This window comes from Lactuca serriola, chromosome 8, assembly GCF_051521515.1.
Source record: "Lactuca serriola cultivar US96UC23 chromosome 8, Lser_US96UC23_V15, whole genome shotgun sequence".
Taxonomy (NCBI): Eukaryota; Viridiplantae; Streptophyta; class Magnoliopsida; order Asterales; family Asteraceae; genus Lactuca; species Lactuca serriola.
The window spans coordinates 156159321-156173196 of record NC_136415.1 but is presented as its reverse complement, the minus strand read 5'-3'; the positions used below and the strand labels follow the sequence as shown (position 1 = coordinate 156173196).

Below are 13876 nucleotides of genomic sequence, written 5' to 3'. Positions count from 1 at the left end.
GGTGACGTAAAACCTTCTTCGGGGCTCGGGTGCGGAAATCGAGGGTGTCGGGACGGCTTCTGGTGCTTGCAAATGTGTGAGAATGAGTGTGAGTTTGAGAATGTGTGCCAAAAATCCGGATCTTATGCCTTCTATTTATAGGGCTGGAAAGGCGAGTACGCTGGGCGTACCACCGGAGTATGATGGGCGTACGCGTTCCGCTGGGCGTACTTCGGTTATGTTGGGCGTAACTTTGTGTCATGGCTTATGACTCGAGTCTAGCTAGGCATAGAGCTGCAGCCGATGGGACTCGACCCTGCACCTGAGTACGCTGGGCGTACTCCTACATTACGTTGGGCGTAATCCTGGCTTCCATCTTCTAAATTCCGTAACTTTCGCGTACGGGCTCTGTTTTTTGCGTTCTTTATATCCACGCGTAGGTGAGATTATGATCTACAACTTTCATTTAGACTCCGTCGGCTAGTTATGACTTTATTTTTAATACTATGTTTTTAATAGGCCGGGACTGCTAAAGTCCGATAAAAATTCATAGTTTCTTTATCCGACGTCGGTTTTCGTTTGTCTTTTTATCATTTTACTCCTATAGTGGAGACCTTCAACTTTCATTTAGGTTGCGTTAGCTAAATATCGCTCGATCTTTAATTCGAGTTTTTAGCCCTCTACTATTGTTACGAAACTTAGAAAATTCGTAACTTCTTCATACGAGGTCCAATTTGAGCGATCTTATTATGTACGCTTACAATTTAACGAACTCTACAACTTTTGTGTAGATACTTAAGGCTAGAATGCATTTTATTTTAATTTCACTTTTTATGTTAAATAGTGTTTTACCGGGTGTGATGTGAATATTTAAGTAGTTATAGTTTCTTCAATATAACCCGGTTTCGAATGTTCTTTATGTTTTTGGAAACCTTGGCACGATATCTAACATTTGATGTATCCTAATTTAGATATTTGAACACTTCATTTTTTAGGTTAATTTCGTTGATTCCAAATAGTTTTCATTGTATTTGACTTTTGAGTGTTACATTGGTTTTGGAAAAATATAGGGTTGTTACAATGGCTGATGTGGGAGTGTTGTAAGACTACTGGGTAGTAGTATCACACACAACGATGATAGGTTGTCGGGGAAATGTTGTATGTCCATGATGTACTCATTGCATTCACCAGAATGAGGTAGGCCATTATAGGAATGGTCGTTGGGCTGAAGGAGGATCAGTACATGCATAGGTGGAGGCATACAGTATTATTGGATGACTGCTCTTTGTTTGGTATGAGGATCGTTGGATCTAAGGCGATACTAGGCATGTACATCACTCGATTGGGTGAGACCCATGGGCGAGGATCGTTCGACTGTGCAGATTGGGTGATGATTGTTTGGTTGTGATAGAGTGGGAGAGACCCGGTAGGATATTGGCTTGAGCAAGGTATTGGATCACGTGTAGAGTGGGATGAGTTTGTGCTCAGTGGTTGGCATCAATGGGGCGGATAGGCTAGACTAGCCCTTATCGGTTAGACTTTTAGGCGAAGCCTTGTAGTGGAACCAGGTGTGAGGCTGTCAATATCCGCAGTTGATTTAGGATTTTATATCTCCATTCAGTGGAAGTTCACTGTTGAATTGGAAGATTTTAGATAGAATGCAAGTGAAATTCTTGGATTTCAGGATGTGAGTTATGTTCCGAGTAGACAAATGGATGAGACTCGCATTGGGATTCGTCTTTGTTTATATGAAATATCTTATCATCAACAAGGTATGGTCAAAGATTCTGCCTGTGAATGGTATCAGTTGGATAATTAAGGATCAAAAGGATGTTATTCCGTTCAGATTGTAGATAGAGGTCCTAGTGATTGTGTTTCAGAATGGTTCTGCTTGTGTGGAGGTCTGGTATAGTTTTAGGTATTTCGAACTTATAGTAGGGTAAGTGCTGGTTTCTCCGTATTATAAAAGTTAGTGGATTGACAATTTGATCTCCATCACGGCATATGGGTCCTACTATGATTGGGTTTTGATGGTAACATTGGAAGTCTTCATGTGCATGCATCAACCTTGTGGACAAAGTGGGGATCGAGAAGAATTAGTCGGCTCGTCTGATTTCCTGGAAGGTAGCAAGGAGTTATTTCGAGGACAAAATCTAATTTAAGTGGGGGAGAGTTGTAAAACCCTGTTTCGATTTGTTTCATAATTAGGGGCCATTACCCGAAGATCAACTATGTTACGGCTATAGGCTTTGGGGAAAGAGAGGTTTAGACCCATTTGGATGTGGGTAATGTATCTTATGGGTACGTAGTGTTCGGTATGTGCTTCGGAGCCCAAGGGTATAATGGTAATAGTGATGCTTCATGCCATTCATGAATTCAGGATTTAAGTTCGGAAGGTTTTAAGGAGAATGAGAATTGATAGGAGTGTAGGGCTTCTCATTACCTATCTGTGGATATAAGGATCATTGAACCCAGAATTAGAATGAAGAGGTTATGGCATTCGGATTATTGGGCTAAGCCGAGTATGTTGGGCGTCCTTCGGGCGTACTAGGCTGGGATGATCGCGGAGTGCCTTTGAGTAAATTGGGTGTACCTGGACTAAGCCAAGTATGTTGGGCGTATAAGGCATACTCGAATCAGATGCAAAACCTAATTTTAGGTCTTGGGACCATATTTAAAGGCCTTAACTAATTTCCAGCCCTCTTTATCTTTAGCCTCCATCCCTTCTAACCCTAAATTCGAAACCCTAGCCAACATTTAGAAGGATTTGGAGCCTTGAAGTGATTTTGGTGGGTTTTTGGTGCCTTTGGAAGAAAAATAACTCCTTGGAGAAGAGTTGGTTGTCTTGGAGCTTAGAGATCTAGGCCTTTTTCTTCTTGATCTAGCTTCTGGAGGTATAAAGTTTTAATCTTGATGGCTTTCTCATGTAGATCTAGTTTGGGTTGTGATTTATCATGTTTTACTCCCATGATTGTGATTCTTGTGAATAGAAGTTACTCCAAAACCTTTGAGCCTCATATTTGGCCCTTTTTCAGGTTATTCAGTCATAAAATTTGGATCTTGATGAGTATAAACATTTCATGCATGAATTTGTGGTCTTTAGATGAAGTTTGAGACAAGGGCCTTGGTTTGGACCCCATTAAGCCATGTAAAGTTATAAAGTCATGAACTTTATGACTTATGACATCTCTTAGAGATTAGATATGATTTTTGGACGTTTTGGTCTTACGCATTAAATCCTAAAAATGAGAAATGGTCACCAAGGGGGTACGATTGGCGTACATATGCGTATGCTCAGCGTAATGCATGGTTTCCCCATTTCCTCGTTGTCACGAGTTGTAAATTAGGCATCAGCTAGCAGTAATCGGAGTGTACGAGTTTGGAACGCAGGATGTACTCATAAGAGTCTCGTCTTGAGCCTTGTGGGCCTCGTATCTTATTGGAGTTGGGCCATGAGTTATTGGGTTAAGTATGGGAAGCGTAAAATAATCTTTTACTTATTGGAATGACACAAAATGAATTGGACCTTGGATTTTGGGAAATTATGTTACTTATTGATTAGGGATGGTTTGGTTGTGTTTAGTGTGAGGATCCTGGTACCAACAACGTGAGTGTTTCGGTTATCTCGAATTGAGGTAAATCTCCTCACTATACTCGTGGGTCGCAGGCACCAATGTTGATCTACTAGTATCCATTATGCTAGTTGTCTTTGTGATTATTGCATGGTACGTTGGGCTATACCCATTGTATGAAGGGCTAGGCCTATTAATATGTTGGGCTAGGACCATTTATATGTTAGGTTGGGCCCATCGATCAGGAAGAGCTAGGCTGGATGTATGGTACATAGGATGTTAGTTGTCTCTATGACTCTTGCATTGTAGATTGTGTTGGGCTCATTGGTTAGGAAGGGTTAGGCCTATTATTGTGGGTTGGGCCCAATGAGAGGGCTAGGCCCAAGGATATGAATGGCATGTGGTATTTTGGGGTACTCACTATGCTTTTTGCTTACATTTTATTATTATAGTTTAAGGTATTTCCAGTTCAAAATGGAAGGGCCCAGTTTGATCGCAGCACATCCACCTTTGTTTTTACACTTTATGTTTTTGGGATTGTATTCAAATAACTATTTTCACTCTAATATACTTTTGAATGGTTAATAAGAATAAATGGTGCTTATGTGTTGATTTAAAAATGAAATTTTTACCTAATAATTTTTGGCACGTTACAAAAACTAATATAAAAGTCCGTACTTTACAGAGATGCATGGCTAAAGCATGTCTTCACTTAATATTAGGTCAAAATAAGGGTTTATGAACAAAACCTCATGCATGGCTACAATACCCACTTATCGTTCAAATCCCAAGAATCAAATACCCCAAATGTCTCAAAGATTCATAAAATTGCAAATTTTATGAGATCTCACCACCCCAGCCCACCAAGACATGATGAACATGGGACAAATCTGCAAATCTAGCTACCTAACAATATAAAGACTGAGTCTTGGACACTTACAAAGGTCTAGAAGATATGCTAGAAGATGAAGATGATGCTTCCAAGGTGAACTAACGCACCAAATGGGCTTCCTTCTCCTTGAAAAGGCCAAAAACACCACAAGTTTCTTCAAAAATGGAATCAAGAATGTTAGAATGGATTACGGTTTGAAAAGAGAGTATTGGAGGTTGAGGGTGAGTAAAGTCTAGCTCACACATTTCTTAAATATGGCTTAAAATTCGGAAATTTGGGGTTATTGTCCTCAGACGGCTGCCACGTCATGGCAGAAATACTACCACGTCGTAGCGACGTAATTAAAGTCTACGGGCATTCTTGATATGCGATGTTGTGGTGTGCCTCCACCACGTTGTACAACCCAAAACTTAATTCAATTAAATTGAATTGAATACCTCAAAAGTCCGGGTGTTACAATTACAGATCCGTTGATTGATATGACGGTTGTTGAGAGAGAGAGAGAGAGAGAGAGAGAGAGAGAGAGAGAGAGAGAGAGAGAGAGAGAGAGAGAGAGAGAGAGAGAGAGAGAGAGAGAGAGAGAGAGAGAGAGAGAGAGAGAGAGAGAGAGAGAGAGAGAGAGATGTTGCTAAATTGTTTTACTAGTTAATGGGTATTTTAATTTCTTATACCATAACTACCCTACTCATTTATTTAAAAAAGTCAACATTACCATTTAAATAGTTGATAATTACATTTGTGTCATCATCTTTGATCTAGGCATTAAAAAAATTAATCAATTTTGCTCTAAAGTACTACATGAATAATAATGTGAACACATAGACTTCGACTTTGTTCACACACTACCTAATTATTTATTCAACTAAATCTTCATGATATAGTATAGCCAACTGCTACCGTATACTATGTCAATAATTTGAAGCCAGAACATTAACACCGGACCTACCTTGAACGTGCCAAGTAAGTTGATTATTCATTGTTGCAAACATCTAACACTAACCAGATTTATTGTGATCAATTCTTGTAGATATACCTGAAGAAGTCGTCTGTTAGCAACAGGATTCATTATGGGAACAGAAGACGACGACTATGGAAAGAAGGTTCACGAATCCATCAGTAAACTGATAGAAGGTGAATCAGCAAGAACGAATCATTCCAAGCAATCTAATGTCACAATATGTATGGTTCCCGATACACTTCGAAATCTCAACCCAACTGCATACACACCTCGAATCACCTCAATCGGCCCTCTTCACAAAGAGGACCAACATCTTAAAGCTATGGAGGAACATAAAGTGACTTACATGTATCGATTATTTTGTCGAACTGTGGAATCCACAAAGAAGGATATAGAGCAAATAACATATAACTGTGTACAAGCAGTTCTTGGGCTTCTAACTCGTGCAAGAGCTTGCTATGCACCGAGTTTTACAAATTATGAAAATTTCAAGTTCGCTGAAATGATGGTTATTGATGGTTGCTTCATACTTGAGCTTCTCTACAGGTTCGAATATGGAATTGGAGAGGGGGATCCAATTTTTGACAATATTCTGGTGATACATGACGTTAAACACGACTTGCTGCTACTAGAGAATCAAATGCCATTCTTTATTCTTGAAATATTGTTCAGCATAACTGTGAAACGGATCTTGAAGTCAATTTCGTTAACTGACCTTGTCTTCTATTTCTTCAAAGATATGAATATCATAAATAATAGCGAGCTTACCACAATTGAGGGACCAGTAGAGCATTGCCATATCCTCGGGCTTCTCCAAAGCTGCTACAGGCCAAGAGCTAACAAGCGAGGCCGAGTCCCAAATATCTCATACTCTGCGACTGAAATCGCTGGAGCTGGAGTTACATTCAAGGCACACAAAGATGAAGATTCGCTACTTGCAGTGAAATTTAAACAATCATCTCTTGTTCCCGGGTCGGGTTCTCTAGTTGTTCGTGAAACCTGTTTCAGAATTCCAGTATTGTGTATCAAGGACTCCACTCCATCGTTCTTGAGGAATCTCATTGCCTATGAGCAATGCTACCCATTAAGTCGTCATTATGTTACCTCTTTCGCCTTTCTCATGGACAGGCTTATTGATACTAAAGATGATGTTTCGTTGCTTGTGAGGTCAAAAGTCCTTCAACACAACTTAGGAGCCATTGAAGATGTCACAAATCTCTTCAACAATATTTGCAATGGTGTTGTCCTTCGAGATTTTTATTACTCTGAGGAATGGACAAAGCTGGATGAATATTGCAATCGTTTCTGGCCTAGCATATTAATTTCACTCCGAAGACTTTTTAGAAGTACTACGTGGAAAACGTTGACAGTCATTGCTGCTGTGATCCTGTTTGTCCTAACGTTACTCCAAACCATATATACTGTTAAGTGATTTAGTTGAATTTTGAAAATTTTTATTGATGTTAATTGTTACAGATTCCTTGTTTTAGTTGTTTTTATACCGAATGTAGCAAGTTACTGCCAAGTTGTTCTCCTTCAATTAAATTTTGTTACTCAAAAAGGCATGCGAGGTACCTGAATATGTGTGTGAATAGAGATTTTCGTTGCCAAAGTTCTTTAGTTTCCTTACTACAATCCACTTAATTTGTTGTATCTCAAAAGTAGCATCGTCCCATCGCCTTAGAAATTTCATTCACACTTGTTAAGTGTTAAGACAATTATTTTTACAATTTGTATATTGGCAATACTACTACAAAAATGACCTATGGCCACGCTTTTTGGAAAGAGGGTTGTCACGGATTTGGTTAATTGTGTCACTAAGATAGCATTTGGTATGCAAAACAGAATAGAACTGGACAATAACAATATTATTCGGTATGCCGTTTGGCAAAGGTGGAACAAAAAGTCAATGGGACTAAAACTTGTAAATTTAGTCTCATCCAAAGGGTGGAACTGAGTTTGAAAACATGAAGTAATGTTTACAAAGACCAAAATACCCTCCTCCTCCCCTCTCTCAAATCATAATTCATAAACCTATAGAAATTCATGTACTACTGATCTATTGTTTGTAGCGTTAGTTCATGTACTACTGATTTTGTTTCATCTTGTTTTGTCTAGCATGCAGGTATGGATTTTTCTTTTGGGTCATCTAAACAATGGCACAATCACTTCTCCCTATATGATTAAGACTTCCTCTTTAGTCTTGGTTTACTGGCTTATTCTTTTCGGCCATCCTATCATCACATGGTCTATCTCACTAACATTATTAAATGAAATGATAATTGTACTATAGGTTAACTAACAATAAATGATATTTTTGAAAAAGATATATTTATTTTTTGAAGTGGACTATTATTTTGGGATAAACCAAAAAGAAAACATAGATTATTAATATGAGACGGAGGAATTACGATTTATTGTTTAATTCTATGATTTTTCTCTAAAACTTTGCAATCTTTTGATAATTTTTTTAAAATTGGGTTAGTATTGAGGGTTTATTAAAGGTACACCTTTTGATATGTATTTTGCTAATAGCCCAATATTTCTGCAAATTTGTTGTTAAATTCAAACACTTTTGTATTTACAGCTCACCGTCTAGGATAAAAAATTTCTTGGAATATAAGGCCTCGTTTGATACGCATCTTTCCAGGTCCAAATAGATCTTTCTGGCTGAATGGACCGGAAAGACTGTTTGATTTGCATAAACGAATGGGTCTTTCCCGGTAAGATATGTCTTTCCCAGAAAGCCCCAAAATCATATCTTTCTAGGTGAATGGGCTGGAAAGACAATTATACACGAAACTCCGCCTCTTTCTTTCTTTATTGGATTATTAGTTTTTTTAAATAACTTTTTTTAAATTTATTTTTATTGAATTATCACTTTTTTTTCATCATTCAGCACAGTCAATCAGATGTACAATCAAACAACATGGTTTCTTTCCCGGTCAAAAAACTTTCCCAGACAACACTTTACCGAACAGCACTTTCCCAGACAGCACTTTCCCAGACAGAGACTATCAAACGGGACCTAAGTTCAATCGGCTTATTTTACGCTTGATTGAAAAAATTAAATGAAACATTTTTAGTTAGAATTAACAAAAGCGTAAAGGTCATAGTCTAAACGATTTATGTTTAAAAATAGTGTTATCTTTAAAGCAATGGTCATCATTTTGTATATTTTATATCATGGATATTATAGTAATTTTAATGTTTTGTTCTGTTCTATGATGGTAATACCAAACACTATATAGACAATCTATTTGTGTATTGTTTTGTCCACTCCATTATTGTCTGTGTACCAAAGGCTACCTTGGGAACCAAAATCATTACAACCGAAAATTGCAGCAAAAAACAATTTGGGACTAAAAATGAAATTTAAAAAAATAACCCAATGACCAAAAATATAATTTACTCTGTAATAGATAAAAAAAAAAAAAAAAAAAAAAAAAAAAAAAAAAAAAACATTCCATTAATATACTATTTGTAATTTACTTTTGACAACTTAGCGATGGAGCATGATGGACAAATAAGAGGTACCATTAATGTACTATTTGTAATTTACTTTTGACAACTTAGCAATGGAGCATGATGGATAAATAAGAGGTAACATATGCCAATTCAAATGCAACAATGTCCTACCATGTTGTGATAATCCAGCCACTATGTCACATATGTTAGAATGTTACAAAATGTTGTTATAATCCAACTACCACCCTCTTATAAATGAACCCTAACCAATGTAGTTTTCGGCACTGGTAGTTTTGAGTAAAAAACCAGCCTTCTAACAAAAACACAAAACATTTCAATTATGGTTCAAATTTTGATTGGTAGATAAGATATAATGAACTAAAATATGATTGATGGATATAATTTTAAGTCATTTTCTCAACAACTCTTAAATCTTAGGTATTCACTTCATTTCATTAGAATGAAAAGAAGTTTGTTTGTCTGGTGGAAAAAGAAGTTAAGACTTTACCGTGTGTAACATCCTCATATGGCACGTATCACAATATTGTCCATTGGGCTTTCGGCACGAAAACTTCCCAAGGTGTCACCCATCCCTGAATTGCTCTCGCTCGGGCACGTTTAACTATAGAGTTCTTATGGGATCAGCTACCCTCATGACTTTAAAACGTGATGTGTCAAGGGAGGTATCCACACCTTTTATAAGGAAATGTTTCATTCTCCTTCCAAGCCGATGTAGGATCAGGTATAACCCACCAGTTATAACACCTTGTCAGGAATTGTTTCTCAATTGGGTGTGGGTGACGTAATTTAGATGATGCGGGTGTTCGGTTTGTGTTTTGGGGCCAAGGGGTATTTTGGTAAAATGATAGCTCGGGCTTTTAAGAAAATTGGATTTTGCTCAGGAAATCTTAAGGCATGTACAATTTGATAAAAGCATAGAGCTTCTCGTTACCTTTTCATGTATATAAGGATAATCGCAATCGGATTTATAATGAAGAAGTTATGGCCTTCAGAGTATATTACGGTTTTAAGGAAACCCTAGTACGAGGGGTGTACTTAAGGAGTACGTGGGGCATACTAGTGTGAAGCGATGTACACAGGGTGTGCATTTGTGTACGCTAAGCATACTAAGAAGGAAGGATCGGGAAGCCTCGGTCTCATATGTTGGGCGTACGAGGAGTGTAAGAAAACCCTAATTTTGGGGGTTTACCCCTTTATAAGTCATATATTAGCCTCTTTTGATCATTCCTAGCCAGCCTCCATATCCTAAAAACACTAATTCGTTCCTTAGCCAATGTTTGGTGCATCTAAGGGAGGAAGGTGAGGCTTGAGGAGTCATTTTTTGGAGGAGGGTTTTGAGATCTAGCTTAAGCACCTTAGTTTGGTGGCTTGTGAGGTATAAAGTTCGAACCTTGCCATTTTATTCCTTAGATCTTCTCCTTGGCATGTCTTTGGTCATTTTGGTCCTTTTGGTTGGTGATTGGGAGTTAAGGCCGTTTTTAGAGCTTAGCCTTATAGATCTTGACATATTGAGAGTTCATTGGGCATAAAGGTGAAAACTTTATGGTGGTTTAGGTCTCATGCATCTATTAAGTCATTCATTAAGCTCTTTTGAGCTGTGGAGTCCCATTTAGCAACGCATGCACATAAAGATGGCAACTTTATGTGTTTAACCACCTTAAGGAAGTCAGATTTGAGTTTGGATCGAAATCTTATTGGATTAAGAGATGAATTCGAGAAGTTGGTCAACCTGGTGAGTATGTAGAGTATAAGCATGTATGTTATGCTTACAAGCATGTACGCTGTGCGTACAAGCATTTTGTTATACGTTGCGCGTATAGGCTGAGTACACCTAACGTACTCAGCAGGTTAGATCTCTTTTGGGTTTCGGTTTGGGCTTGAGTGGACTTATTGTCTTGGGCCATCAGAATTAACTGGTTGGATTTTTGAGTTTTGCTGGGATTTTCTTGAGAAAAGGCCCATGAAAGGGATTGGGACCAATTTGGAAAATTGGGCCATATTTGGGCCTTAGGAGCTTATTTTGGATTTTGGGCTTTTGGACTTTTGGGTTGGGCCTTGGCCTAGTTAGAGGAATGGTAAAAAGGTCTTTTACCCTAATTTAGACTCTTAGTGTGGGTCATGATCTAGTTATTATTGGGTTGTCATTTTAGTATTTAATAGCGCAGGGATTTTAGCAGATCGGCAGTGAGAGTTTTATCTGTGGGTTTCAGCTGTCCTAGGTGAGTCTCCTCAATGTACTATGGGTCGAAGGCACCAATGTCGGCCCATTTGGCTTATGTTATTGGAATACCAGGGGGAGGCCCTTGGCATTAGTATGAAAGACCCAGAGGCGGTTCCTGGAAAAACTGTATGCAAGAACAGGGTTCAAACTCTGGAGTTAAGTATATAGTTAGTTATAGTTTGTATACTAGTTGTCTTTGTAATACTTACATGTATGACCAAGAGGTGGCTCCTGTCACTTGTCTATAAGACCCAACATTTCGCCTTGGCCTGATAAGGAAGGACCATAATACAGATCATGGCATAATGTCAAGACTATGGCTGGCACATAGCACCTCATATTGCATGTTCGATATGTATGAATCGTATGTTATGTATGGTATGCGGTATTTTGGGGAACTAACTAAGATTTGTGCTTACAGTTGTTGTTTATGGTTTCAGGTACTTCTGGCTCGAAAGGGAAGAGTCCGACTTGATTGCAGTGCATATACCGATATTTTCTGCAACCTTGAGATTTTGGGATTGTACTTTGATAACTGTTTTTATTATAACATACCTTTAAGTGTTTAAATAAATGATAAATGGGTGTTTTGGTTGTTTTAAAAATGAAATTTTTACCTTAATATTTTGGAAACATTACAAGTTGGTATCAGAGCCTTGGTTTGAGGGATTCGGGCATAATCTCGAGTGTGCCTGAACTCAAACTGAGGGTTTGTTAATTTTTTTAATAAAACAAATGTTTTATACAAAGGGTTTCTAATAAAAGAAATGGGTGTGATGCATGCAATCGGTTGAGCTCAAGTAAGTGATTCCTAAAATACCCATACATGTTTATTATGTTATATGATTATGGGAATTACATGCTAGATTAGGGCTAAGGATTTGCTCAGGATTTTATACTAGGAGAAATGCCTTTATATGCATGATTGTTTGAGCTTTTAGAATTGCATGCTAGTATGGTTTTCGGATTAGTGGATAGAATGTCTTGAGTTGGGATATGCTGGTTAGATTTTTCGTTGCCAGAATGCTGCTTATTTTGTACTTTCTAGGACTCTTAGTGATGTGGATCAACCACTAAGTGAATATGCTAAGTCACATGTTGCAGATGTTAAATAATCTCAGAGTGATAGATTTAACCCTATTGTGCAGCTTTTGTCTGAGTCCAACCGTTCTACGGTTGAGTCTTTTACACAAAGGATCATTTGATCTCTGTTGCAAGTGACTATATTCATGAGTCAGTTAGTTGACATCGGTGAGAATTTTTCAGCAGCTGATGGCAAGGTGAGGTCGGAACCTAGGAGAAAGCCTAGGAAATGCTTCAGTGGGTTTAGCGGTGCTGTTTAGCGACCGATTGGTGCATCAATTTGAGGAGGCAATTTAGAGGATTCGAGATGATTCATGAGGAAAGTATGGGTAGGTGTGGAAGGTGGTGTTGGGCCCGTACTATTAGAAGCACAGGATCCATACTCGAATTGGGAAGAGTCTTGGAGAATCTAGGAAGCTTTTGCAATAAGGATTTTTAGGTATATTCTGATCATTTGCATGTTGTATTTCAGTTTGGCGTTGAGAACTCAGGAAGGAGGTTCTAGTTCTAGTTCCATCTCAGGTTCAGGTACTGAGCCAATTAGCGAGCAAATGCGGGATTTCATCTCATCGGATATTACCCACGGTATTTTGGAGCAGACCCATGTGATCTTTGGTTTGGTATAGGAGGGGATTTTGGAGATTTTGGATGAGCGCTTGGGCGCATCCTGTGTTGAGGTTATGGGTATCATTGGAGCTCGCAATCTTTCCTTCCGTGAGTTTCATGCTTATGGAGCTCTCACGTTCTCTGGGGAGAAGGACCCCATTGCTAGTAGGAGATGGTTAGTGGATATGGCTAACGCGTTCAGGACGAGTTTCTGTCTCGAGGGCGCGAAGGTCATATTTTCTTCCTGGATTTTGAAGGATAAGGCACAAGAATGGTGATAGGAAGTAGGACGCGAGGTGGGTGATGACGATGTTGATGCGATGACATAGGATGATTTCTTGATCAGGTTCCGAGTTGAGTTTACACCGGTGATTGACGTGCAACAATTGACACAAGAGTTTCAGGATCTTCGTCAGACTACTGAGACTATGGCAGAGATCACTGCCACGTTTCGGGAGAGGGCCTTATTTGGATGAGGGGATTTTGGAGATTTTGGATGAGCGCTTGGGCGCATTTTGTGCCGAGGTTATGGGTATCATTGGAGCTCGCACTCTTTCCTTTCGTGAGTTTCATGCTTGTGGAGCTCTCATGTTCTTTGGAGAGAAGGACCCCATTGCTAGTAGGAGATGGTTAGTGGATATGGCTAACACGTTCAGCACGAATTTCTGTCTCGAGGGGGCGAATGTCATATTTTCTTCCTAGATTTTGAAGGATAAGGCACAGGAATGGTGAGAGGAAGTAGGACGCGAGGTGGGTGATGGCGATGTCGATGTGATGATGTAGGATGATTTCTCGATCAGGTTCTGAGTTGAGTTTGCACCGGTGATTGAGGTGCAGCAGTTGACACGAGAGTTTCAAGATCTTCGTCAGACTACTGAGACTATGGCAGAGATCACTGCCACATTTCGAGAGAGGGCCTTATTGGTTCCGCAATATGCGACGAATGAGGAGATGAAGAAGGTAAGGTATCATGATATGTTGAGGGACGACATCAAGGAGTTTGTGAGTATATCAGGGTGTAAGACCTAGAATGATATGATTTCTAGAGCCCAAGAGCTGGAGATCGATTTGGAGCA

General features: G+C 38.9%; 1 protein-coding gene across 2 annotated transcripts; it reads left to right on the top strand.

Annotated features, from left to right (window-relative positions):
- The first annotated feature begins 5319 nt into the window (after nt 1–5319).
- Nucleotides 5320–7040, top strand: LOC145070750 (UPF0481 protein At3g47200-like). Of its 2 annotated transcripts, none has more exons than XM_079017708.1 (2): nt 5320–5403; nt 5471–7040. In XM_079017708.1, the coding sequence occupies exon 2, from the start codon at nt 5511–5513 to the stop codon at nt 6831–6833; it is 1323 nt and encodes a 440-aa protein (XP_078873834.1). In that variant the 5' UTR covers nt 5320–5403; nt 5471–5510; the 3' UTR covers nt 6834–7040. The 2 variants fall into 2 exon arrangements, with proteins under 2 accessions (XP_078873834.1, XP_078873835.1); XM_079017709.1 differs by having other exon boundaries at nt 5334–5407.
- The last annotated feature ends 6836 nt before the right edge of the window (nt 7041–13876 follow it).